We start from the raw sequence: 26,678 nt of genomic DNA on the forward strand, positions 1-26,678 counted from the left end.
TCACATACACAGAGGTCACACAGAGGTCACACATACAGAGATACGCGCGTGATAAGCGAACGCGACACCGATGTACAGGAATATTGTATCCACCACTTGTGTGTGGAGTATTCGCGTGTAATGTGAGCTTAAAATCGATAATAATCGATGGATCGATCGATGATGCATGTTTACGTCCCCGGTATCGAGGTGACTGCTGGTCGCGCCCTCTCCGAGGGGCAAGGCTCCGTTCCGCTGTCTCACGGAGTTCGTCTCGACACGAACACCCCGCTGCCATTATTATTACATCGCTGCTGGGTCACCACTGCCACCACGCTCGTTTTGTATTTCAGTGGATTCTCTTCGAACGCGATAGCTTCGACTCTCGTGAGGAGACTGCGCCACGTGGTGGCTGCGCTACACGCGGCTGGCTGCCTAGAACCCAGCCGTGGAGGCAGCAGGGAGGGTTGGTGGATCGGACAAATGACAATAATTTAGCGATTAAAGTGCAGTACCCCGACTCGCCAGGAGAAGGCAGTACAGCAAGGGGACTAATCACCATCTGTACGGGGGTAGTGTTGCCCCCTCGCGCACGCGGATTTCCTCCCACGTGTATCAACATCATTAAAAGCTGAAAACATTTTAGATAAAAATCCAATGTACCAGCAGGACCCTCCTGAAAACGAGTGTGGCTCTCCTGAGTAACTATTTTTAACATCTGGGTGTAGTGCATATATGTAGCTTGCAGTCATTTACATGCCCCTATTCCTTTGTGACGAAAACCAAGAACGCACTCAGCCAGACCACAGCGATTTCTCAAGTTTGTTTATTTGCGCAAAAATCAACGGCGACACTGCTAGGTGCGTGCGTGGGTGTGTGACGGCGGCATGTAACGCAGAACGCAGACACACAACGCAGACACAACGCCGCTCCCCGTATATACACACAGCGTGAACTCAGTGGCGACCGCCGCTACGATAGAACGCCATTAGTAAATATTCCCCTGATAAAACTCTACACAAAACGTTAACTTCTCTGGGCTGTAGAACGCCACGGGTGAGCCAGTGACGAGGGAAACGATCGGATCGCCTAGGAAGACGTCCGGTGATTGGCCGGTCGGGTAAGGCGGCCCCAGCCTAAGAGTGACTCCGAGTGAATTTAGAACAAAGCCAAAAGGAGCAGAGAGTGCTCGATAACCGTGACAGACGTGGGTTCCGTGAGCTGCCACTCGGAGTGAAATTATCGTCCCGTACATTCAAACCCAAGTGTGTGCCAATTCGTTCAGTCACACAAAGATCCCCCATAAAGCCTTAACAGACTGCTGGGGCAAGTACTGTTGGCGAGGACCTATGAAGGCCGGCATGGCACACAAAGGGGGTGGGTGGCAGGCACCACGCCCGGCCACCTTTGTCTTCTTTGTGGAGATGTTTTACACATCTCACCAGGGACTCATTTGAGGCTGAGTCGACCTAGCAGAGGCGCGGTTCAGATAATCGTCACCGGTGTGTGCCACGAGCGGGAATCGAACTCGCATCGTCGGATTCGTAGCGCAGCGCGCTGTCCGTAATACTACCGCTCCCCAAGGTCACTCACAACCGCACACGCTCAGGTTGTGGGGGGGGGACATGGTTGATTACACTGCACCGACACAAGATGACCATCACACTCACAGATCCACACAAACCACAAAGATGCTCACACACATACAGACCCCCCTATGTAGTCTTTGGCAGACTGCACTTGGGGCAAGTGCTGTTAGCAAGTTCCTATTCACATGCACACATAACATTACCCCCACACACACATTCACACACGTGCACTTGCACACACATACTGACTCAAATCGCACACACCCATACCTAATTGCACACTCGCACCCATTCACAAACACGTGCACTCACACCCAGGACTCACACACACACACATGGGTGGCAAGAGTGCACCTAAAACACCGCCCCCCCCCCACGTTCCCCACGGTGGGGGAGGTGGGTGGTTACCTGCACCCATCGCACGCCCCCCTCCCCACCCCCCAATCACACAGGCTGCTGCACCAGCTTCCCGTCGCCGTCCGTGCCGCCCCCCGTCTCTCCGGCCGCGCCCTCCGCTGGCGGCTGCCGGTCGCGGTTCCAGTCCCGGAGGCCCTCGGGCAGCGAGGTGTCCTCCTCTAGGCTGCCCGTCCCCTCCACAAACTCCTCGTACGTCGACTTCTCAGCGAACGGGCGAGGGCCCAACAGCTCCACCATGTCCGCCTTGTTCAGCACCTCCTTCTCCAGGAGCCGCTGGGCGATCTGGGGGGAGAGAGAGCCACGGAGATGCCACGGCAACTGTCAGACACTGCTGCTCTGAATAACAACGGTTGGTCGCCAGGACGATGATAAGCAGCCTCTCCCATGCCTTGTGAGACCGTGAGGGGTGTTTGTCCATACTTCACCATGCTGGTCACTACGTGTTGGTAAAGGTGGTGGGGGGGGGGGGGGGGGAGTCCAGAACAACAATAGATGTTGCAGCACTGCCCACTGCTGCCCACGACGCCTCTTACTAAACCTGTCCTTTGTGCTTGGTGGTAGCTGCCCACCCAAGCACAAACTCCTCTGAGACCGTGCGGGGTCGCCGTGCCGAGACAATCCGATGAAGCGGAGGTCAACTGAAGGCCGCTGGCAAACGCCAAGCGAGTTCTGCCGAGGTTCCCAATGGAAGCATCGTTGGCGGCCCCCTCACCGCTCCGCGTGGCTTGGTTCTGCCGAGAAAACCGTGGCGGCCCGACCCGACCCGACCGCGACCTTGAAGCCCAACCCGACGTGACCGGACGACCCAGTGGACTCGCCTTCTCGATGTCGTCCTTCTTGCTGGTGAGCAGCTCCATGGTGTGCACGTACGCCTTGTTGATGAGCTCTCGGACCTCCGAGTCGATGAGCCGCGCCGTCGCCTCGCTGTACGGCTTCTCCATCAGCATGTCGTCTTCCCGTGGCATCTTGAACGACACCTGCCCCACTTTCTCGTTCATCCCGAACTGCACGATCTGCGCACGCACGACGGAGGGCACCAGCAGGGAGCGGGGAGCGCCGCCACAAAGGGTTGACAGAAGAAGTAACGGCAGCGGCAACGGCGCTCAGCAATGGCAGCACGGTTAACAGCAGCGAAGAGAGCAGCACTAGGAGCAGCGGCCGGGTGGCTCTGAGGTGAGAGCGCCGAGCTGGCACCGCTGGACTGCAACGGACAAAACCGACGGACACCATAACGAGATAAACAATTATATCGAGACGGAGCAAACTACTGATGCTTGTATCGCACCCGAAATTCCCAGCATCCGTCTCGGACAACTGAATCATTTGGCGGGACCCCAGGGTCCCGCAAAAATCAGGTCAATAATTATTATTTTTCAGTCCGCCCACTTGTGCCTCGACTACTATCCAGCCATCCCGCCCAATCTCGCCGAGTTGGACGACAGCAACGCGCCGCCCGCCCAGACTCGCGCCACCAAGCGCCAGCAGGCGGCGATCAACACGATGGGCGCCACCCCACTGGCCAAACGCAGCCCGGGCGTCCGCCGCAGTCGCGCGCGGCGACAATGCCCTCCGGTCAGCCGTCGATCCTCAGCTTCTTTGCCAAGGCGAGCCCGCCCTCCGCAGTGAATTTAACGTGTTTATGTAATTTTTCAACTTTTTACGAAAGTTAGTGCCCCGAGTAGCTCTCGACGAGGCCAATCGATTGACGCTAGCTTTGTTGTCGGTAAGGCAAGACTCGTGTCGCTACGCGGTTTTTCCCACCCCGGGGCAGTGATGGGACCCCGGGGTCCCGCCATTTGCTTCAACTGTGCATAAATGGAAACAACTCGGGAGAAAGGGAATGCATCGTGGGCAGGAAAAGGGTGGAACATTGTGGGTGGAAGGGAAGTACAGTCCTATTTACTCTCAATAGGGCGGTTCATTGTGAGAAGGACATTACACTGGGTAGAAAACAGCAGTGCATTGTGAGTACAAGGGTGGTGCATTGTGGGTCGGAGGAGGGCGGCAGAGTGACGGGGTGCGGCGAGCGCGTACCTGCGCGTAGGCGCTCTGCGTAACCTTGCGGAGGTCGTCCTGCGCTCCCGTCGTGATTCGGCCAAAGAAGAGCTGCTCGGCCACTCGGCCGCCCAGCGTCATGCACATGCGGTCAAAGAGCTGCTCCTGCGAGTACAGGTACTGCTCCTTGGGCAGGTACTGGGCGTAGCCCAAGCCCTTGCCCCGCGGGATGATGGACACCTGCCATAGGGCGGAGGCAGGGGGGAGGCGATAGACAGACAGATACACGCACGGTACGACGCGAGTAAAAGATCCCCCCCGTATAGCCTTGAACACTGTTAGTGAGCAGCACCTTTGAAGGACGGCATGGCACCACGCCCGACCGTGTTTGTATCCCTAATGTTTACATACCACACCAGGTACTCATTTGAGGTTGAATTGACCTAGGGGAGGTCCAGGATCAGTTAAAATATTTGCCACTGATATTGGTCGTGAGCAGGAATTTAACTTGGGTCACCGGGTTCGTCGCGAAGTGTGCTAACCACTCTACTACCACTTCCTGCAATTCATTCACGGTATGTATAGGCGTACACAAGCACGTATGTATGTGGAGGGAGGAGCGGTGCTCACAACAACGAGCGGAGCGCCGAGCGGCTAAACACAGCAAGGTGGCAGAGGGGGGGCACAGTTGGTACATCTGCCAGTCATTTCGGTCAGTCAACCCATGGCACCTGCGTCTGTCCCGTAACCTCCTGCCAGCAGAAAACCTTCCACACTCATAGCCCCCTTAAAGCACCTAGCCTGGCACAAGGGCTGCTGTGACGTAAATGCCACCTCGAGGTGATTTTGCGCCTGTTATTGTTGCTGTGCGTGTCTACATATGTGCAAATGCATCTTCCAGCAGCTGAAGTGTGGTTGCCCGCCAAAGGTATTTAACAGTCCTATTCACCCCTGCCTGACTGTCCATCACGACACCCACCCATGCCCCCCCCCCCTTGCCCACCGCCCCCCCCAACCCCGGTGCCCCTCACTCTGCCTCCCACTCACCTTGAGGAGGGGGTCGGCGTGTTCCAGGTACCACCCGGCGACGGCGTGGCCGCTCTCGTGGTATGCCACCGTGCGCTTCTCCTCCGGCTGCAGCACCTGTGTCTTCTTCTCCAGCCCTAGGGGTCACAGGCGCGAGGTCAGGCAAGTTTCAGGTGAATGCCAATCCAGCAATTTACGGTGTCGTTTTACAAATTTTGGCAAATTTGGACCGTGACGCCGGCAAACTGCGGCCCGCTCTTGCGAATGACGTCACGGGATCTTTCACGTCCACCGTGAGTGAAGCAGACGGCGCGTAGTAGACGTAGTGTTGTACGGTTAACACCACACCGCAGCATTAACCGGGGTGGCTTCCAGATCAGAACGGCGAACACGCTCCCGCTGGGCCACGTCACCGCCCTGGCGACGACGGTGAAACACACACACATGCGCACACACGCGCACATACACACGCACACACACACACACCCTACTCGCACACACAGCCCTCCTCCCTCCCCCCCCTCACCTCCGATGACCCGCTCAATGGCCTGCTCAAAGTGCTTCTCGCTGATCGCCTCGTTCAGGTGCCGTGCCGCAATGAGCGCCGCCTCGTTACACACATTCGCAATGTCCGCACCTGCTCGGCCAGGGATTCGGGGTCACAGCACACGGAGTGAGAGGGTCAGAAAGCAGAAAGTAAGGTTACGGCTCCCACAATCGTCGAGGCGTCAAACCACAAGCACCCAGCAGCCAGCCGCCTCTCCCTCTGTGCTACTTCCTTTCTAAAAAATGTCGGCGATTGTGACCTTCCTTCCACGTGGCTCTGTCCATGATATTTACTCAACAACTTCGCGTCGGCTGCTCCCAGTTGCATCCAACTGTATTTGCCCGTGCAACTTAATTCGCTGTCTTCCCCGGCTTCTATGATGTTTTCAGTGAAAATCCATTCATATTCAGTCTCTGGCTTCCTCATCACATGTCCAAGAGATCGAACCCGGACGCATAAAGTCTGGGAAAGGCTCTTATTGCCCGCGAAGGACACTGGTGGCCAGCGACATCGTGCCGAACGACACGCGGCAACATGACCCCAACACACGTTGGCAAACAGCCAATCGGCTTCCTGCGTCACCACACGGCGGGCGCGTCGCCGACCGCTGACCTGTAAAGCCGGGCGTGAGGGCGGCGAGCTTGCGGGAGATGGCGGCCTTGTCGAGCGCCAGCTCTGTCTTGAGCGGCTTCAGGTGGACCTTGAAGATGGAGGCGCGGCCTTTGATATCCGGGGCCCCTGCAGCGAAACCGCGCGGCCTTCAGGGTGAGCGAGCGAGCGAGCCGCCCCCACGCTTCAGGCCCCTTCCCCCAGATTGTGTGACTCCCGGTAAAACAATATTAAAACGGCAGGCACCTGTGTGCATTTCCATGTGTACATGCGTGTGTACATGTGTGTGTACATGCGTGTGTACATGCGTGTGTACATGCATGTGTACATGCGTGTGTACATGCGTGTGTATCATAGTGGGCCTGGAACAGGCGCCATGGTGACATCACTGCCACTTAGTGGCGAATGGCGGGTGTTGTTGTGTGTTAGTGTGCATGCATTTGTGTGCGTGTGTATTTTTGCGCGCATGCATGTGTGCACGTGCGTGTATACGTACGCACGAATGCATATACGTGCGCGTATGTACGTGCGTACATGTATTTGTGCATACGCATGCACGTGTGTGCGTACACGCGTGTGCGCACGTACCGACAAAGATTTGCCGGTCGAAGCGTCCAGGCCGCAGCAGCGCGGGGTCGAGGATGTCGGGGCGGTTCGTCCCAGCCAACACCACCACGTTGGTGGTCGTGTTGAAGCCTGCGTCCCAACGCGGAGACACGTCGTGACAGATTTGACCTCTTAATGCGGCGTCGACGTGGACGGACGCCGACTGTGTGCGACGCAACGTAGCGAGCAGCAGCGGAAGACGATTCTCCCACCCGCCGATTCCACAAATTGTCACGACTCGATTCAACACTCGCTAATTTTTTACAATTTTCGTTGCGACCATTGGTGGAGCCTTTCAGCGGCTACAGAGACGACGTGAACTCATTACACAGCGCACGCACGAATCGGAGGAAAATGAATCCTCACTCTCACAATGCTGAGGGAGTGCGCTCACCAATAACAACATCCTATAAACCACTGGTATTTGTTTAGCAGGCCTGTGCTGAGGAGCCCTAAATGGAACGAGGCCAGAACATTTGGGGTTGAATCGCGGTTTTCATTTTTCTGGGGAACACCGCCAGGACGGCCATTCTGACACGATGGGAACCGTCGCGGCCAGGCCCAGGGCACGCTGGGTGAGACCGCGGCGCGCGGTGGCTCTGTAACCGTGGACTGGCTGGGCTGGCTGGGCCGGCAGTACCGTCCATTTCCACGAGCAGCTGGTTGAGCGTGTTCTCCTGCTCGCTCTGGCCCCCAAAGTTCCCGCGGCCGCGCTTGCGCCCGACGGCGTCGATCTCGTCGATAAAGAGGATGCACGGAGCATTCTTCCGCGCCAGCTGGAACATATCACGCACCTGTGGAGGCGGCAGGGTGAGTGGGGCAGAGGGGGAGAGAAGAGTGAGGAGGTGTGGGGAGGGACAGCAAACCTAGAAAAGACATGGAGCTGAGTGGACTTGCCGAAGACTGGAACCAGCAATCAAGATCAGCCTCGATGGAGGAGGCTCGTGCAGTGCACTCACAACAACGAGCAGAGCGCAGGGCGGCTAAAATGCAGCAAGTTGGCACAGTTGGCAGCACAGGTGGTGCATCTATCTACCAGGCATCTCAGTCCCATGGCACCTGAGTGTGTCCCGTGACCTCCTGCCAGCGGAGCCTTCGACACTTCACGTGGCCTCAAAGTGCACCGAGCCCGGCACAAGCGCCGTGATGACGTCTCCGCCACTTAGTGGCGAATGGTGGCTGTTGTTGCCGTATGTGGAGCGGTGCGTGCGGCTGCCCACACCCACCCTGGCGGGGCCGACCCCCACGAACATCTCGAGGAACTCGGAGCCGTTGACGGTGATGAAGGGGACGTTCGCCTCCCCCGCCGTGGCCTTGGCCAGCAGCGTCTTCCCAGTGCCGGGCGGACCCGTCAGGATCGCTCCCTGCGACACACGCACTCTCCCGTTTACCTGCCACGCTCACTCGCCCGCCCGCCACGCTCACCCGCCACGCTAGTCTGCTCACCCGCCACGCTCACTCGCCACTCACTCGCCCACTCAGTGTGCTCACCAACGAACCACACTCACTCACCACGCTCACCTCTATGACGCTCGCTCACCACACTCAATAAACGCTCACCCACTATGCTTCTCTTGCTGTCCCATTTGCCGAGCAATGGAACTGATAATCGACTGGGTGATCGAGGAGGCCGCCTCGAACCATGACCTCTGACCTCGCCGCACCTTGGGGATCTTGGCGCCCAGGTCCTGGTACTGCTTGGGGTGGCGCAGGAAGTTGACGAACTCCATGATCTCCACCTTCGCCTCCTCGCACCCGGCCACGTCCTTGAAGGTCACGTCAATCTCGTCGCGCATCACCTGCGCCAGGGGGGCAGCACAACACGGCGCCCGTTTGTTCGCTTGCCCGTTTGCCGGCGGGGGCCGACGCGGTCGTGCCCCTTTTTCGATGGCACAACAGAGCCGAGCCACCGCGGGAACCTAACGGCACGTGTGGCTTTCCGTCGGCCGTTTTCCGGATTAAAAACTTGGCTATGCCGACTTCGCAAGCTGTCCGAATCCGGCTCGGGCCGAGCAGGGCCGGGGGCGGGGGGTAACGACGCGTGGGTCGAGCGCGACGTCGGTCGGCGCGCAATGAGGGCGTGCGCCGTGGCCGGCAGCGCATGGCGAGACCTGCCTTGGCCGTGGTCTCCCCCACGCTGAAGAGGCCGCCCATGCCACGGCCCCCACGCCGCGCGCCCATGGGGCCCCGGCGCATGGAGAAGAGAAGCAGCCCGATGATGAGGACCGTGGGCAGCATGCTGAGCAGGAACGAGCTGCACGGGGGACACGGGGAGACGAGGGGTCACGGGGGACGCGGGAACACGGGGAGGCACGGGGGACGCGTGTGGTGAGAGGCGAGGGGAGTGGGGGGTGGCGGGGAGGCACCCGTCGGACTGCGTGGTGTAGATGACCGACGCGCGTTGCTCGGGCTCCAGCCCCATCTCCTGCTGCACCGTCTCCAGGTTCCGCTCGAACGTGTCCACACTGCCGATGGTGAACCACAGCTGGGCCTGTACGCACACACAAGACAAAGGCTCCCTTATAACCTTCATCGAGTATTGGGGCAAGGCCGGCACAGCAAGCGCCCGGCCACCTTTGTCTCTCTTGTGGCGATGTTTACACACTGAACCATGTACTCATTTAAAGATGAGTCGACCTAGAGGAGGCCAAGGACCGCTGCACCACTGCTCCACACACAAGGGCCTGTGAAGGCCGGCACGGCGCTCTAAGGGGCAAGCAGGTGTCTCGTGAGGTCAAGAATCGACGCTTGTCGATGAATCGACGCAATTTCACAGACGCAGCCCAGCACGCGACTCACCCCATCAAGACTAGCCTGGTCGGGGTGGAGGACGACTCTCACGTAGTGCTTATTCACTACCTCCAGCCGCTCGACCTGCAGGGTGGATCACAACATCACCATCAGCACCATCGTCATTGCTGCCACCATCGCTCATCATCGGCACAAGAACCACCAAAGTCTCAACCATCACAATGATCAAAATCCCTACTCGCGTCCACCACCACTACCAACAACACAGCCACCAGCTCTGCCATCACAACCACAATCACCACCTTCGCAAACCACCATCTCCTCGACCGTCGCAATAACCATCGCCACGACCACAGTTGCGAGTTTCCCCCCCCACCACTACGGGTCGTTTTCATGGCGACTCACGGCGCCTTTGGCGAGGTAGAGGTTGAGGAACTCCTTCCAGCTGATCTCGCGGTAGACGTCGCGTAGGAAGAAGTAGTAGATGCCGCCGGCCCATGCCACCGCGGTCAGGAACAGGTATGAGCGGAACTCCTTGTCGTCCCACGGGAACTCGCCCTGCCGGGTTGAGGGGGGTCGCACGAGGGTCACGGGGGTCAAAATGTCACGGGCATTCTCACTATAATCGAGCACGTTTGGTATTCGCATCAATGTTACAGCGCAAGGCTATTTGACAACAACGCTACGTTGCACAGATGGGAGGATATGCCACTGTGCGGATTTATCTATTGGCGAGCAATTTGTCAAATTTGGCAGCTGTTGCCGTAAAGGAGGCGGCAGGAGCAGGAACAGAAACACTTGCCATTGTGTTGCCTTGTCGCCAGGGCAGCCGGTCTCTATGGAGACTGTTGCCAGGGTAACATGGTTCCCGTGGCAACGGCGCTCACCTTCTGCACCCTGGAGTACCACGAGTCGTCCTTGCGACCTCCACCCTTTCTTCCTCCTCCGGCGCCCCCGTCACCGTTCCCACCGCCGCCGCTGCCGCCCCCATCACCTCCGCTGCTGCTCTTGGTTCTCCGTGCCGCCCCGGCACTGTTCTCCGCCTCTGTGTAACGGATAACGCTCATTAGTCGCCGTGACGACAGCATTAAAGGGGGTTTATTGTGAAGTGCCCCCCCCCCACCGTCCCATCCCTCCGACGTCTGGCAGTAATGTACCGGGCTTGCTGGCCGGTGCGTTGGTCTTGCCGTCGGGTTTGTTTCCCCCCGGGAAGTATTTTTCGAACCCTGAAACGGAAGCATCGGCATCATCATGAGCAGCAGCAGCAGCTTCAGCAGCGGCGTAGTAATCGTTATCATGATCATCATTATCCACAGCAATTATAATCAAACATGATCAGCTTCAAAATATCATCCTCAGCAGGAGCAGCATCGTTATCATCATCATAATCAGGGTACCATCATTGTTCTCAGCAACATCATTGTAATCATCCTGAGCACCATCATCAATCATATTTATAATCTTTAGCATCCTCATCAGCATCATGATCTTCAGCAGCAACATTATAATCATCCTCTGTGGCATTATCAATCATTATTATTGTCAGTATCATTATGCTCAGCATCATCATCGGTGTTTCACAGCAGTGGCACCACCACACGGTCCCACAAGCTTCTCTAACTGGTGAACATCCCTGGGGTCCCTGTGATTACAGGGATCCCTAAACTACAAGTATCCCATTACCTACAGGGGTCCCAGCGACTACAGTGTCCCCCCTTCCGCGCCCCCTCGCTCTCCGCACCTTTGGGGGGACGGGAGCAGAAGCGCTCGTACGACTCTAGCACGGAGCTGCAGAGGCGCGACGCGGCAGCCGCCGCGGTGGGGGAGCGCACCCCGGGGGGCCCCGCAGTGCAGAACTGGAAAGGGGGGGGGTACAGAGTGGGGGGGGTACAGAGTGGGTGGGTACAGAGTGGGGGGGGGTACAGAGTGGGGGGGTACAGAGTGGGGGGGTACAGAGTGGGGTGGGTACAGAGTGGGGGGGTACAGAGTGGGGGGGTACAGAGTGGGGGGGTACAGAGTGGGGGGGTACAGAGTTGGGTGGGTACAGAGTGGGGGGAGGGGTACAGTGGGGGGGTACAGAGTGGGGGGGGTACAGAGTGGGGGGGGTACAAAGTGGGGGGGGGTTACAGAGTGGGGGGGTACAGAGTGGGGGGGGGTACTGAGTGGGGGGGGGTACAGAGTGGGGGGGGGCACAGTGGGGGGGGTACAGAGTGGGGGGGGGAACAGAGTGGGGGGGTACTGAGTGGGGGGGGTACAGAGTGGGGGGGGGTACAGAGTGGGGGGAGGTACAGAGTGGGGGGGGGTACAGAGTGGGGGGGGGGGTACAGAGTGGGGGGGGGTACAGAGTAGGGGGAGGTACAGAGTGGGGGAGGGTACAGAGTGGGGGGAGATACAGAGTGAGGGGGGGTACAGAGTGGGGGGGGGTACAGAGTGGGGGGGGGGTACAGAGTGGGGGGGGGGTACAGAGTGGGGGGAGGTACAGAGTGGGGGGGGGGTACAGAGTGGGGGGGGGGGTACAGAGTGGGGGGGGGTACAGAGTGGGGGGGGGTACAGAGTGGGGGGGGGGGTACAGAGTGGGGGGAGGTACAGAGTGAGGGGGGGTACAGAGTGGGGTGGGTACAGAGTGGGGGGAGGGGTACAGTGGGGGGGTACAAAGTGAGGGGGGTACAGAGTGGGGGGGGGGTACAGAGTGGAGGGGGGTACAGAGTGGGAGGGGGGTACAGAGTGGGAGGGGGGGTACAGGGTTAGGGAGGGAGAATGAGATGCATCTTGTCTGTTTTGTCAACACGACTGCCCACTGACCCACGAGTCAATGTTATTGTTTACATACGTGGCGTCTTTATGGCACGAATCTGCCACTCAAAGCACCATCACATAAAACCCAACATAAAATTAGAAACATTCTAAACAATGAGATATATATTTACAAACTATCTAGTTGTTGGGCAAGTGCTGTTGGCGAGCACCGATGAAGGCCGGGAGGGCAGATGAGGAAGTGGGTGGCCAGCACCACGCCCGGCTGCCTTTGTCTCCCTCGTGGTGATGTTTACACACCGCACCAGGCCCGGGACCCGTTCACATATTCGGCACTGATATTGGTCGCGATCAGGAATCGAACTCGGCTCGCTGGGTTCGGAGTACAGGGTTCTAACGACTGCGCCACCGCTCCCCACTGAATATCACCCAGCCATGGAATGGGGTGGCATCCATCCAGCAGTGGATTGACAAAAGGACTGTACACATTTGTAGTGATGACAACATGTTCAGCCCAAATCCTGCGTTTTGTAAAGTTTCTCCACTGCTGGATGAAGGCCTCCCCAAGCCTGCGCCATCTCTTATGGTCCTGCCATGTTGCAATCCAGCTCAAGGCAGCTGATCTCTTGGCTCCATCTCCACACATGGATTATAGTTCTAGTCTGGATGGGTACGCACTCGGAATGCGTCGTCGCGGAGATGGAACGTTCAAATTAGCACGTGTGCAGGCTGGATTATGACATCGCAGGATCGTGAGAGATGGCGACGCCTTCGGTGGGCCTTCATCCAGCAGTGGATTGATCGTGGCTGATGATGGTGATTATGATGAAATGGACAGACAATTGTCAACATAATGTAACATTATCAACTCTTCATTTTAAACCTGAAGAGTCGAAGAGTCGAAGAGTCGAAGTGGCGACCTGAGATGGCTGCAGGGGCGACGTGAATCCATTTTGGACAAAATAAATAAGTGTACATTCCTTGGTCAATCCACTGCTGGATGGACGCCCCTCACTCCCCCCCCCCCGTGCCCAGCCGTGGCCCCTCCCGTCACGAGGTTCAGACGCTCCCAAGCCGTGACCACGGCCGCGCATTCTTTGTCCACAGCCGACCGTCATTTCCCCTTCATCAAAATGACTCAGCAAGAGTCCGGCACGGGCTATGGCTTAGCGTTTTTAAAGCTTGTTTTATTGTATGTTTGTTTTTGGAGATTACACTTCCTAAAGTTATTTCGTATATCGCCAACATATAAAATAACGCGTTTAATGTCGATAAATGATGCATTGAATAAGTGTGTTTTATAATAATACATAATTAACGCATATAAAGCGCCTCTCATCAACTCTCGAGGCACTCTATCGATGTATAAATCTCACACACGTATGACGAATCAAACGCAGCCAGGGATACGACGCGTGCGATGTTTAGCCGCACGTGCTGAGTGTCAGCCAGAGCACGGCCATGGGTACCACGTGCTGAGTGTCAGCCAGAGCACGGCCATGGGTACCACGTGCTGAGTGTCAGCCAGAGCACGGCCATGGGTACCACGTGCTGAGTGGCAGCCAGAGCACGGCCATGGGTACCACGTGCTGAGTGCCAGCCAGAGCACTGCCATGGGTACCACGTGGTGAGTGTCAGCCAGAGAACGGCCATGGGTACCACGTGGTGAGTGTCAGCCAGAGCACGGCCATGGGTACCACGTGATGAGTGCCAGCCAGAACACGGCCATGGGTACCACGTGGTGAGTGTCAGCCAGAGCACAGCCATGGGTACCACGTGGTGAGTGGCAGCCAGAACACGGCCATGGGTACCACGTGCTGAGTTCCAGCCAGAGCACGGCCATGGGTACCACGTGGTGAGTGTCAGCCAGAGCACGGCCATGGGTACCACGTGCTGAGTGCCAGCCAGAGCACGGCCATGGGTACCATGTGCTGAGTGCCAGCCAGAGCACAGCCATGGGTACCACGTGCTGAGTGCCAGCCAGAGCACGGCCATGGGTACCACGTGGTGAGTGGCAGCCAGAACACGGCCATGGGTACCACGTGGTGAGTGGCAGCCAGAACACGGCCATGGGTACCACGTGGTGAGTGGCAGCCAGAACACGGCCATGGGTACCACGTGCTGAGTGTCAGCCAGAGCACGGCCATGGGTACCACGTGGTGAGTGGCAGCCAGAACACGGCCATGGGTACCACGTGCTGAGTGCCAGCCAGAAGGGAAGAGGGAGATCTGGGACACGACTGAAGGCCGGCGTGGTTCGCGCCGTCCCAACAAATGCGGCGCGTGTTGACGTTTAACAATTGAACACGATTCATACCTCTTGATTTAACTGATACACTAAATAAGTTGTATGGTGCGATAACTGAGGACATACAGTACTAAATAAAATTTGTTAAAGGATATACTGTATTGTACAAAAACACACAGTATATGCGTCTTATAAACCGGTAGGTGTATGTTGTGGCCAGATTTGTATAACTTTATTGACATCGGGAACACATTTGGGATGCGTCTTTACTGACGCGCCTCATCATCGGAACAATGCGGTGGCATCGCAGTTGCAGACACGGTGAAGCGGGTTGCGAGCGAACTGCACTGCCAGTTCGACTCCCGGTCACGGCTAACACATCAATATTGTGATGATCCGAAACTGGTTCTGGGTCTCCTCCCCCATCCGATCTGTCCGGGTTAACGATCAGGAAAATATTTCCACACCCGGCACTCCACATCCAGGACGCCTCTCGTAAAATGTCAGTGACGTCGCTGTGCTGAAGCCAGCAACCGCCCATATCCCAACTTTGAATTCGAGTTGAAGCTCCGCAAGATACGAACTAAAACTCAACATTGTCCAAAACGTCGCCTGTTATACTTTTGTTCTTGTATGGTCACAAACTGCTGACTAACTCGTGTGTCGTGTTGGTGTGTGCTTGTACACCAATGCCAATGCACCGTCGTCAAACTATTTGTGATAAATCCGTGGTTCTCCGAGTAGAGAGAGTTGTGTGGTCTTGGCTAAAATTACCGATGTTTAACCAAATCTCGCTCGGGGTTCATTCTCCAATGACAACCTCGTTGCATCATCACCATGATGTGCGCCCGGTTTCATCAGAGACGCGAGGTTTGCTGAGCCTGACTAGGCGCTTGGATGAATGACCAACACGCACAGGCAGGTTTATTATTGCGTTTAACACGAAGCCTTTCGCGACCAATATCATCCATAATAGTTGATTTGGGGGTTAGATCGTGTAAATGTATAAATGTGTCGTTAAACCCGCCACCACCCGAAACGTCGTGCTCAGATTGTAAATGTTGTGGCTTGGCTCTCCAACACACCGGTTAGTGCTGTACTAGTGGCGAATTGTCACGTTCTGTTTACGTGACAACCCTTACTAGTTGGCTGTGTCGGGTGGTGGCGGGTTTAACGACACATTTATATATTTACGCGATCTAAACCAAAAAAAGCACCCCTCTATTATGGAGGTGTATTATTAATATTATTTCCACGCGTGTTAACCCAGGCAAGCCCTCAGGTGAGCTCAGGCTGTTGCCACTGGGCCATGAGGCTGGCACCAGAGGACAGTACTGCAACATCCACTGAGATTTCCCGAATGGATGTACTCGATTATTCTACTTCATTTCATAATGTCTCCGATAGCACAATCGGGATACATCATCAACATGGTCAATCTACTGCTGGATGAAGACCATCTTCCACGATCCTGCGATGTAACCATCGATTAAGATGCAAATGGGGGACAAAATGGCAAAAAAGAGTTTGGTAAGAGTGAACAACCCATCTTGCTTTCTGGCTCTCTCTCACGCAGCAAACGCTGTCCTGTGCCGGCGGGGGGGGGGGGGTAACGGGGGTCTGAGAGTGGCGGGGGTCAAACACGAACCTCTCTCAGGGGCCCTGGGGTCCCGATCCCTCGCCCCGCTCCTCCGCGCAGGAGGCGGCAAATCCCGGCCACGGAGCCGCAGGGCCGAACCATGGCAGCCGGGGGCGAGCCGCCAGGCCAACCGGGGTCTTCAAGGGGTCTCTAAAGGCGTCCGTCCTGGGGCCTCGGCGTTAGCGTCTGCGGGGTTATAGAGGTTTCGGTGCGAGTGTTAGGGGGCTCCAGGTGTATCGGTACTATTCGGGGTGCCAGTACATTCGGGGTCCTGGGGTTTCAGTGTTATGGTTTCTCGGCGTCTCGGGGTCTCAATGCTATAGGGTCCCTCCGAGTCTCATTATCAGGGCCTACAGGGATGCCAGTTAGGGATTTAGGGATCGCGGGGTCCGAGTGTTACAACCTCAGGGGTCTGGAGGTCTCCGTCTCGGGGGACTGTCGTGGTATCAGCGTCAGGGTCTCGGGGTCGCTGTAGGTTCTCAGGGTCTCGGGGTCTCTGGAGGTGTCTGTGTCTCTGGTGGGTTCTCTGTGGGTACTTGTCGGTGTCCCTGGGGGTCCGTGTCAAGGTCTCTGTGCGCTGTCAGGGTCTCGGGATCCGTGTGGGTACCTGTCGGGGTCTCTGTGGGTACCTGTCGGGGTCTCTGTGGGTCCGTGTCGGGGTCTCGGGGGTCCGTGTCGGGGTCTCGGGGGTCCGTGTCGGGCCTGCGGCCTCCTCTCGCGCTCTCTCTCTCCCTGACTGACCGCACTGTCTGCACTGTCCGCGTGTCTTGCGTAAGGAAGCGGTGGCCCCACGTGACGCGCGCCCGCCGCGCTTCCCATTGGACGCGGGGTGGTGAACGGGCGCGGCCAATCAGAGGCGCGGACACTGCGGCGCCGGTGACGTGACGGCGTGGGCTCTGATCGCAGCCGCGCTTCTCCCATCGCTTTGCGCGATCCACGGCGGCGGCGACAGCGGCAGCGGCGTTGACCGAGAGAGAGAGGCCGGACCCACACCACACGAAGCCGCGATGCTCATCAAGGTCAAGGTGAGAAACGGGGGTTGGCGACGTGGGAGGGTGGACAGGGAGCGGCATCCCGCGAAGGGAGCGCGACCCAGGCCCCTATCAGACCTGACACTCGCCTAGTCTCGGCGACGGAGAGAGCCGGGGATTGTTTGACTCGGCCTTGAGAGACCCATGGACAGAGATGCACCCAGGAGCAGAGAGACCCAGGGACAGAGAGGTTCCCATGGGCAGAGAAACCCGGGGACAGAGAGAGACCCAGGGACAGAGATGCACCCAGGAGCAGAGAGACCCAGGGACAGAGACAAACCCAGGGACACAGAGACAAACCCAGGGACAGAGAGGTTACCCAGGGACAGAGATATCCAGGGACAGAGATGCACCCAGGAGCAGAGAGACCCAGGGACAGAGACAAACCCAGGGACACAGACAAACCCAGGGACAGAGAGACAAACCCAGGGACAGAGAGACAAACCCAGGGACAGAGAGGTTCCCATGAGCAGAGAGACCCGGGGACAGAGAGGTTACCCAGGAACAGAGAGACCCAGGGACAGAGATATCCAGGGACACAGAGACAAACCCAGGGACACAGAGACAAACCCAGGGACACAGAGACAAACCCAGGGACAGAGAGGTTCCCATGAGCAGAGAGACCCGGGGACAGAGAGGTTACCCAGGGACAGAGATATCCAGGGACAGAGATGCACCCAGGAGCAGAGAGACCCAGGGACAGAGACAAACCCAGGGACACAGAGACAAACCCAGGGACACAGAGACAAACCCAGGAACAGAGAGGTTCCCATGAGCAGAGAGACCCGGGGACAGAGAGGTTACCCAGGAACAGAGAGACCCAGGGACAGAGATATCCAGGGACACAGAGACAAACCCAGGGACACAGAGACAAACCCAGGGACAGAGAGGTTCCCATGGGCAGAGAGACCTGGAGACAGAGATGTTACCCAGGAACATAGAGACCCAGGGACAGAGATATCCAGGGACAGAGAGACCCAGGGACAGAGATATCCAGGGACTGTTTAACTCGTTACTTTAGAAAACCAGGGGCAGAGAGGGACCCAGGGACAGAGAGGGACCCAGGGACAGAGAGGGACCCAGGGACAGAGAGGGACCCAGGGACGGAGCGATATCCAGGGACGGAGCGATATCCAGGGACTGAGAAACACGGGGGCTGAGAGACTCTGAATCTGGGGAATCTGACACCTTAACTCTAAAACTCGAGACACTAAAGTCCATAAGAATGTGACTTTAAGTTTGAAACCCCTTTATTGTTTAGACCATAAACACCTAATATACACGAACACTCATATCCTTCAGACCGTATGACTGAATCACTGGGATCCCTAGATCTCTGAGACTCGGACCCCTAGAGATCTAAAGACTAACCCAGAGAACCCTGAGACTACATTACCCCTAGACCTTTGAGTCTGCGAAGCTAAATAACTGGGTTTTGTATGTATGTTGAATCTATTTCGCACCGTACATAGCCAGCCATGTTAATTGGAGGTACGGGGAAGGACAACAAACTAAACACAAAAAGCAGTTATAAAGAAATTGTGTTTTTATTTAGAAAATTTAGAATATAGAAACTTATATTGGAGCCTGCAAGTCTCTGAGTTTCTGACTCATGGGCTCATAACTACAGACTCGGGGACTGCCCCCAGTGTCTCATCATGTCTCCCCGTCTCACAATGTAACATGTCTCCCCGTGTGTCTGTCTCCCCGTGTCTTGCAGACGCTCACAGGGAAAGAGATTGAAATTGACATAGAACCAACGGACAAGGTGTGTACTGCTCCCCGCTTTCTCCCATTTTATGCTTTGAATCGCGTGTTCGCATCATGTTTTTTGACTTGTACACGTTATGTCTGGGTGACCAGCTACGTGAAGCTTGGTCAGACAACCCCCAAGACCAACACGACGCGAGGAAGGTCTTCAAACGGGGCTGGTTCTTATGTCATTCAAGATTTGTCTTCTGAGCACTGCATCGGCCCTCTACCCCCCCTCACCTCTCCCTTAACTCCCCAGGTGGAGCGGATCAAGGAGCGCGTCGAGGAGAAGGAGGGAATCCCCCCTCCTCAGCAGCGGCTCATCTTCAGCGGAAAACAGATGTAGGAGCTCCCTTCTCTCTCCAGCCGCATGGAGCTCTCTCGTTGTCTCTGTTTCACCAGACGGCGGGAACCCAGTCAGACTTCGAGTTTGGTGGCAGGACAACCAGCGTCAACAGCAGTACTATAAGAATCTAGATGAATCGACACATGAGTATATTCATGCCTCACAGCAAGAAGGGACCTGGATTCCTGACTCGTGTGCCTTTCTGTGTGGAGCATGTATGTGTGGAGCATGTATGTGTGGAGCATGTATGTGTGGAGCATGTATGTGTGGAGCATGTATGTGTGGAGCATGTATGTGTGGAGCATGTATGTGTGGAGCATGTATGTGTGGAGCATGTATGTGTGGAGCATGTATGTGTGGAGCATGTATGTGTGGAGCATGTATGTTCTCCCCCTGTTTAGTTTGGGTGTCTTCAGTGTTCTCCAGTTTCCTCCCCCATAATTAAAAAAAACAGACAATGTCATTGGTCCATAATAGAGGTTTTTTTTGGGTTAGATCGCGTAAATATATAAATGTTGTGTCGTTAAAACCCGCCACCATCCGACACAGCCAACTAGTAAGGGCTGTCACGTAAACGGAATATGCCAATTCATCACTCGTACAGCACAACGGTGTGTTGGAGAGCCAAGCCACAACATTTACAAACTGGCATGGGACCTCCTTTGCCAGTACCAAAATATGATAATAGGTTTCCACTTATTTCTGGCAACAAAACAGGTGTTAAGATGTTAAAACACCAAACTGAAACCTTTTTACCAGGAATCATGTCTGCATTAACCACAATTCTTGTGGTCAGAATGCAAACAAAAACATACTCTGATAATATATGGGCATTGTCCTTGAAACTGATTGGTCCACACCAGAGACAGCTAACTACAGACTCGGGGACTGCCGCCCGAGTCTGTAGTACGCCTTTTGGCATCCTCTGGTTTAACACCGTTTGAGACGAGGCTCAAAAGAAAGCTATCTCTGATGTGGACCAATCAGTTTCAAGGACAATGTATTATCAGGGTGTTTTCTGTTTGCATTTTGACCACAATCATTGTGGTTAATGCAGACATGATTCCTTGTGAAAGGTTTCAGTTTGGTGTTTTAACTTATTAACACCTGTTTTGTTACCAGAAAAAATGGGAAAAACCTATTATCATTTACAAACTGAGTACGACATTTCGCCAGTAATTACAACTAGCTTCATCACTTAAATGCATGCCTACAAAGGATAGCATACTTCAATAGGGATTACCGTTGGTAGGGCTATCTTAATAAACACAATAGACAGGAAGGACAAGTTTAAAGGGCTCGCATAATGCACATGCATAATGTACGTTGCCTCAGTAATCCCCCCCCACATTGTGTTAGAGCGCAGAAGGGTGGTCAACACGTCTACGCCTCTATATAAGGAACGAAACAGTAAGATTTCTCCACAAATCTGGCTGTCGCCTGATGAAGCTAGTTGTAATTACTGTGGAAACGTACTCAGTTTGTCAATGTTGTGGCTTGGCTCTCCAACACACCGGTGTGCTGTACTAGTATACTACACTATATACTACACTGTACACTACACTATACACTACACACTAGTGCTGTACTAGTGACGAATTGTCCACGTTCTGTTTACGTGACAACCCTTACTAGTTGGCTGTGTCGGGTGGTGGCGGGTTTTAACGACACAACATTTATATATTGACGCGATCTAACCCAAAAAAAAACTCTATTATGGATATTGGTCGCGAAAGCCTCCGTGTTAAACTAAATCGCCCCTCCTGCAAACACTTAAGATCCTCCTAAAAAAAGTCTTGAGACTCATTGAGGCTTCCCTGGGTAAACAAGTGTAATGTTAATAAGTTATTCGTGGTGATTTGGTTAAAGGAAGATGTGGCCCTTGGGTCATTTTTATAGTGAGCGTGACTTGCGAAAAGGGAAGGCGTGGTCCATAGCTGAGTGGCATGCGGTTAATATTTGAGTGTGGAGTGATGTCAAATGTGACAGGCGTATTTGTTGTAAGGCTTGTGAGAGGTGTGTTTGTGCTAAATGGTTGAATGCTGCATGATATTTGAGTGCCGATTAATGGTATCGGATAAAAAGGCTTAATGTAAGGCAGGGGGTTCTGAATCTTTTTTGGTATAGCTTACAGAGGCCTACCCTTATGTTTAAATTACCCTGCACGGCGGGTTCCGTGCCACAGCCTGTGCCGCATCCCTGCCCCACAAAAGGTTTTTTCTCGAGCTGAGAACAGCTGTTGTAAGATTTATGGGAAGGGGAAATATGGTAAATAGTTAAATGCTAAAAGAGTTTATATTTTAGTGTGGTAGAATTGTGTATAATGTATATATGCTTATGAGAAGGGGAAGTGTGGTAAATGTTTTAATACTTGATTAATATTTGTGTGGTATGATGTAAACGCTTGAGAAGATGTGCATATGCTGTTGTGTTAATTGACAAACCAATGCATTGCTGCTCCCAGTGCAGTCCTGTAATTATTACTCAAATGAGTTTCTTGCATTCACGTTCTGCCCAAGAGCTTCCACATGCTGACCTCGTCCATTTCCTCGTAGGAACGATGAGAAGACGGCCGCAGACTACAAAATCCAGGGCGGCTCCGTGCTGCACCTGGTGCTGGCACTAAGGGGAGGCGTCTGATGGCACCACCATCGCACCCCTCGCTGCCTGCTGCTGGTGCTCCCAACCCCACCCTGGCCCACTGACCTTAACCCATGCCGATGCATGCCACCCACCTTTGTTGCGATGTCCATTACAGCCAGCGCGATTGCGTTGTCTCCCGACGCAAGGGCGACCTTCGAGCCGCCTCTGCGTAGCTCCCCCCAACGTTTACGTTTGCCCCTCAAACCACAAGGCTCGACGTCCTGGCACTCTATCAACGGCGCCCCTCCTCCGCCCTTGCCCCCCCACTTACAGTTCATTCTCTTCCCCGGTTGTGTTGCAGATATGTTTGTAAAAGCTCCATTAAAAGTTTGAGTTCGATCCTGTTGTTGTTGTTGACGCCCGTGTGTGCATCTGTGGCATCCAGGCTGGAGCGACGGTGCGGTGGTTATCAAACTGCGCTCCTAACCCAGTGGCTTAATTCTCGCCACGGATATCTGTTCTGATCATCTGAACCAGCACTGTGCCTTCCCTCCAAGGTCTCTCCGAGTCAGCCACCAGAAAGAATATATTTCCACATCCAGCACACCTCTCATGATGGCTGTGGCTATGAGTCATGGTGACAGTCATTAATCTACCAGCAACCCGGAAAATATCCAGTGTGAAAGTCAGCCCTGGTGGTGTCTAAAGGTGCTCAGGGTTGAAGCAATCACCGTCTCCCGGGCGTCACCTTGAGTAGAGTTCACAGGTCGGCTGCAAAAGGCGGGGTTTTTCTACTGCAGGCCTCAGGCAGTGAACAAGCCGAGATGCGTGCAGGCGATGCACAGATGTATACAGGTACACACACTCATTCAAGTACATGTACACTCACGAAGACCTCGTGTAGCATAAACAGGCTGGTAGGGCAAGTGCTGTTATCGAGAACGTATTAAGGCCATCACAGCGGACACGGTGGCGTGTCTAGCATCATGCTCAGCTGTCATTGTCTGATTATACACAGGTTTTTTGCGCATCATTGGAGTTGTACAGATAATAGGATCTGCGATGTTTGTTCCCCGGATCACAACGGATGAGAGGAGTTCTGTACTTTACTTCCAAGTCTGTGCTGCATGCCTTCAACCCACACTGACAAGCATGGCGAAGGATGGTTAAACGACCACTTCGACCGCAATAGATTGAAGACGAGGCTGGAAATGTAGCCACTCAGTGCTCTCTACGTACTTCTGTATTTGGGCCCTGCAGTGTTCACCAACAAGGCAGCCCAGCATTTCACTCTTGTCATTCCATTCCTTGCCTACTCCTGCCGGGTCCTCCGTGCAGGACTGGCAGTAAGGGGCTGCTGGAGTGGGACCTGAACCACCAAATGTCCCTTTTGCCCACCCCAAGCTTGCTCTTCTCCTTCGCGGTGACCCGCTGTGGTGGGCCCCATGCGGTCACACTATCGGGGACCCCCTTCCAGAGGAGCTGCGGAGCTGCAGCTGCCTCCGAGAGCACCGCCCGACAGCTCTTCCTCGTTTGTCCCCCCCCTCCAGGCTGCCGCAGCAATAATACAAATGCACTGACATCTGCCAATCAACTGCTGGGTTCAGGCCTCCCCCATGCTATGTCAGTCGAGGTTGTTTTGATCGAACCTCACGCTACTGAGTGTAGATCGGTGAAGTCGGTGGTGCCCAGGACTGGTTCGTACATCCCTGGTCACCGATGTTATCTGTGGCTGGCAACTGAACTTAGTATGGCAGGATTATAGCGCAGCGTGCAAACCGCTGCACCCCCACTTGCTCCATCTAGCCGGTTCCGATATCGCGTCATCACGATGGAGGCAGTGGACTTCGTAAACGTGCATCAGGGTCGGCGTCTCAAAACGCACTTGCATGTAGATGCTGTCTGCGGTGCAGGGGTTACAAAGTGCGTGATGAACCCGTCAGCCCGAGCGAGTTTCATTCCCGGCCATAGCCAATATCGACAGTGGGCAATATCCAACTTGGTCCCGAGTTCCCATCCCGTGGCCTACCAACACTAACCGGCGTGGTAAAGTTTCGTCGTACAACAGCCCCACGATGTGCAAAGCGAGGGGAGGTCATGGATTGACAAAAGGAGCCATGCATTATCATTTTATTAAATCTAAAAAAGCCCCCGTGTTTGTATCAAGAGGGCGGCACGGCGGTGTCAAGCATACTCTGCGTTTATTCATCCGTTACAAAAAACATAGAAAACGAGCGCGTGGAAGACGCGAGGAGGCTCCATCCGCTGGCGCCGCGCACCGCTGCCCGGCGCGAGCCCTGGCCGCTGGGGCCACCTCGCCTCGCCGGTGCCGCCCGCATTAGCCGGGAGCGGCACACACGGCCGCTCCGGGTCGGGGATGGGGGGAGGGGGCGCGGGAACATAAATCTCTTTGGTTTTCAGCATTTAAACCGAGCGGAGGGGATGACGAGGGCGCTGCTGACACTGCTTGGGAAATAACGCAGAGGCCAAATCAGAGTTGCGGTTGGGTCTACTATTAAAAATCAGGGTTTGGTTTGGGATAGGCTTAAGATAGGTTTGTGGATAGGGTTGGGGTTATGGATATTGTTAACGACAGATATGGCTCAGAGGTTAGGAATTGCTGTATGGTTTGGGTCGAGGCTACCGATTTACTGCAGCGCCGTTTTCCAAATAGGTCATCGTTTCACGGCGACCTCGGCACCCATCCCAACACCACCGGCAAAGACGCGTCGGTTGCCGCCATTACCCAACCGGTCCTAGTCGAGATGCTCAGCCCCACAGGGCACCGGGTGGCGGTGACCGGCTGCTCATGTGACCGATGGGCAGGGTTTGCTAGACAGGCTGGTGCGTCGATAGGAAGATGCGGCGAGCTGAGTCAGCGGAACGGATGAACTGAGGCGACTCCGCGGAAGGCGCCGCGCCGTAGCCTCATGAAAAAGCGTCTTACTGAAGGCCACAGTAAACCCCACGGCAAATTCAGGGCAATCGTTGCCGGCAATGGTGGCTGCATCATTTTACTATTGTAAATTAAATGTAGTCACTAAAATATGAAAAAAATCTCGCTGCTTTCCAATCAGACGACACAGGTCACGTGACTACCCGAGGTTGGATGCTGTGTCGACCAATCACTGTTCATAAAATGTGCCGTTTTTCAAACCCTGAAGTCGCTCTCCGCCATTACCGTAACAAGTTGCCATAGTTGCTCAAAGTAAACGTGTTCCTGGCGACAATTGCCCCAACGTTGCTCAAGCGCATCATGGCTTGAACGCAACTCGGGAATCGATGATCCTCCTGCTCCAAGTGGGAACACGGGAAAAATAACAAGAACAGCATCGTAATCATAAGAATAACATGAGCAACAACATTGCCGGTAATCTGATTTCCATCAAAGCCCAGTGTGAACATTCATGCAGGCGAAGCTAGAGCACCCTCCAGTTCATTCGTATATAAATATATAATATATGTATAGAAAACACAAACCTAACGCCTGTACAATTGACACCGTTATTACTATGAAAATAAGCATGGCTTTCTCAAGGCTTCGTCGGCTGTGGCTGCGCCGGCCCGTGGCATCGCCACTTGCGCCAGGCACGCACAACCGCCGCATGTATTGCTCGATTCTCAAAACTGAGGAAGGCACTCGTGAGTCGGCGGCGAGGCGGTCAATCGCTTTGGTGAGATATTCCCAAAAGCGCCGTAATCCGTCCGTCGCCAAACAGCCGGCGTGTTAGCGGTTTGCTTCTCTCGCTGATGTTCGGGTCGCTGGTGCAGTTACCGGGGGATGAAGGCAGAAGGCACGGTCCCCCCTTGGCTGCTCCCCTTTACCGTGGGGTCTCCTGGGTCCTCATGGACCCCTGAGTAGCCCCCGACTGTGTAGTGGACGTCCTCCCAGCGCTTTACGATCTCGCCCGTCACTCCCCCGCAAGGCACCGTCAGTTTAGGGAAGCGAAAGCTGGGCGGGGTGGGATTGACGCAATCGCTTGCGCTGCCCCCCGTTGCTGTCTTAACACAAGGCACAACACGGTGGACTCTGGCCGCCCCTGGCTGCCCCCAGCCGGCGGCCGTAGCCTAAAGAACCTGACCCGGTGACACGAGCCACTCACGTCGTCGCCACATTAATACTGCCTGCTCCTGGCGCACACACACGGTCCACGCCGGCATTTTTAAAGTGCCGCCCCAACCCGAACCCCGTCACGCCGGGCCCCGTGTCACCAAGTACCGGCACGAGCCGGCGCCAGACAAGCCACGGCGGCGCCCGGAGACCAGCTACGCGGGAATACTGCGTGCGCGCTCGTGCAGGGAAGGAAGACGTCCCGGCGACGGCAGGAAGATGGAACCGGCGTGGCTGACCTCCCGACCTCCCGCGGCACGCAAACCCCAAATTTCACCCCGGACGGACCGGACGATTGAGCCGATGCGCCGGCGGCAGCGCTCACACGCCGAGCAGCTGTGCGGCAGAGTCAGCCGACTCAAGCATCTGTTCCAGGACGGTGCCGTCGGGCAGACCCAAGAGGCTCTTGATGATGTCGGAGCGGCGGGCGCGATCGCGGGCCGCCGCCAGGCCACCAGAGGCACTGGCGGCGCCAGCGTCCGCCGTTCTCCCGGCGCCCAGGGCTCCCGCGGCGACGCCCCAGCAGCCCAGCGCGAGCGTCGGAAACGGCACGTTGGCGCCAACCTGCAGAGAACGGCATGAACGTGTCAAATGTGTATGCGGTCAGCCATCGTTTGATTCCTCACCTAACGGAGACCCAAGGCGCTTTATAAAAACGTAGTGGTGGGACCTGGGGGGGGTGGGGAAGCGACACCA

At 55.5% G+C, this 26,678-nt stretch overlaps 3 protein-coding genes across 7 annotated transcripts in view; 1 reads left to right on the top strand and 2 right to left on the bottom strand.

Moving 5' to 3' along the window:
- Nucleotides 1-787: 787 nt before the first annotated feature.
- AFG3L2 (AFG3 like matrix AAA peptidase subunit 2) lies at nucleotides 788-16,944 on the bottom strand. Of its 2 annotated transcripts, none has more exons than XM_032974641.2 (19): nucleotides 16,789-16,944; nucleotides 16,169-16,345; nucleotides 11,261-11,375; nucleotides 10,677-10,745; nucleotides 10,407-10,564; nucleotides 9,925-10,077; nucleotides 9,568-9,642; nucleotides 9,135-9,259; nucleotides 8,884-9,022; nucleotides 8,433-8,567; nucleotides 7,995-8,132; nucleotides 7,409-7,562; nucleotides 6,751-6,858; nucleotides 6,166-6,291; nucleotides 5,533-5,643; nucleotides 5,028-5,143; nucleotides 4,020-4,220; nucleotides 2,804-2,998; nucleotides 788-2,267 (listed from the first exon to the last, which is right to left on the bottom strand). In XM_032974641.2, the coding sequence occupies exons 2-19, from the start codon at nucleotides 16,259-16,261 to the stop codon at nucleotides 2,013-2,015; spliced, it is 2,466 nt and encodes an 821-aa protein (XP_032830532.2). In that variant the 5' UTR covers nucleotides 16,262-16,345; nucleotides 16,789-16,944; the 3' UTR covers nucleotides 788-2,012. The 2 variants fall into 2 exon arrangements, with proteins under 2 accessions (XP_032830532.2, XP_075908171.1); XM_076052056.1 differs by having other exon boundaries at nucleotides 16,767-16,944.
- Nucleotides 16,945-17,004: 60 nt separating this feature from the next.
- On the top strand, nucleotides 17,005-22,270 carry NEDD8 (NEDD8 ubiquitin like modifier). The gene is made up of 4 exons (XM_032974642.2): nucleotides 17,005-17,184; nucleotides 18,911-18,958; nucleotides 19,202-19,284; nucleotides 21,844-22,270. Exons 1-4 carry the CDS (start codon nucleotides 17,167-17,169, stop codon nucleotides 21,926-21,928), a joined length of 234 nt encoding a protein of 77 aa, XP_032830533.1. The 5' UTR covers nucleotides 17,005-17,166; the 3' UTR covers nucleotides 21,929-22,270.
- Nucleotides 22,271-24,055: 1,785 nt separating this feature from the next.
- LOC116954162 (ras-responsive element-binding protein 1-like) overlaps nucleotides 24,056-26,678 on the bottom strand; it is a 33,226-nt gene continuing 30,603 nt past the window's right edge. For all 4 annotated transcript variants that reach the window (XM_032974639.2, XM_032974640.2, XM_076052053.1 and 1 more), the window contains one exon: nucleotides 24,056-26,546. In XM_032974639.2, the coding sequence (XP_032830530.2) occupies nucleotides 26,304-26,546 (243 nt within the window). In that variant the 3' untranslated portion in view covers nucleotides 24,056-26,303. The remainder of the gene's footprint in view (nucleotides 26,547-26,678) is intronic.

Source organism: Petromyzon marinus, chromosome 54 (genome assembly GCF_048934315.1).
Source record: "Petromyzon marinus isolate PM22_M1 ecotype Great Lakes invasive population chromosome 54, UKy_Petmar_22M1.pri1.0, whole genome shotgun sequence".
NCBI classification, from domain to species: domain Eukaryota; kingdom Metazoa; phylum Chordata; class Hyperoartia; order Petromyzontiformes; family Petromyzontidae; genus Petromyzon; species Petromyzon marinus.

Excerpts from the sequence above, each read along its gene's own strand:
- AFG3L2 (XM_032974641.2), bottom strand. The coding sequence starts at position 16,261 with ATGGTTCGGCCCTGCGGCTCCGTGGCCGGGATTTGCCGCCTCCTGCGC. Across the intron at positions 6,292-6,750 it reads CGACCGGCAAATCTTTGTCG|GGGCCCCGGATATCAAAGGC; the intron begins GTACGTGCGCAC and ends GTTTCGCTGCAG. Across the intron at positions 2,999-4,019 it reads CGCAGAGCGCCTACGCGCAG|ATCGTGCAGTTCGGGATGAA; the intron begins GTACGCGCTCGC and ends GTGCGTGCGCAG.
- NEDD8 (XM_032974642.2), top strand. Across the intron at positions 18,959-19,201 it reads ACATAGAACCAACGGACAAG|GTGGAGCGGATCAAGGAGCG; the intron begins GTGTGTACTGCT and ends TTAACTCCCCAG. Across the intron at positions 19,285-21,843 it reads ATCTTCAGCGGAAAACAGAT|GAACGATGAGAAGACGGCCG; the intron begins GTAGGAGCTCCC and ends ATTTCCTCGTAG.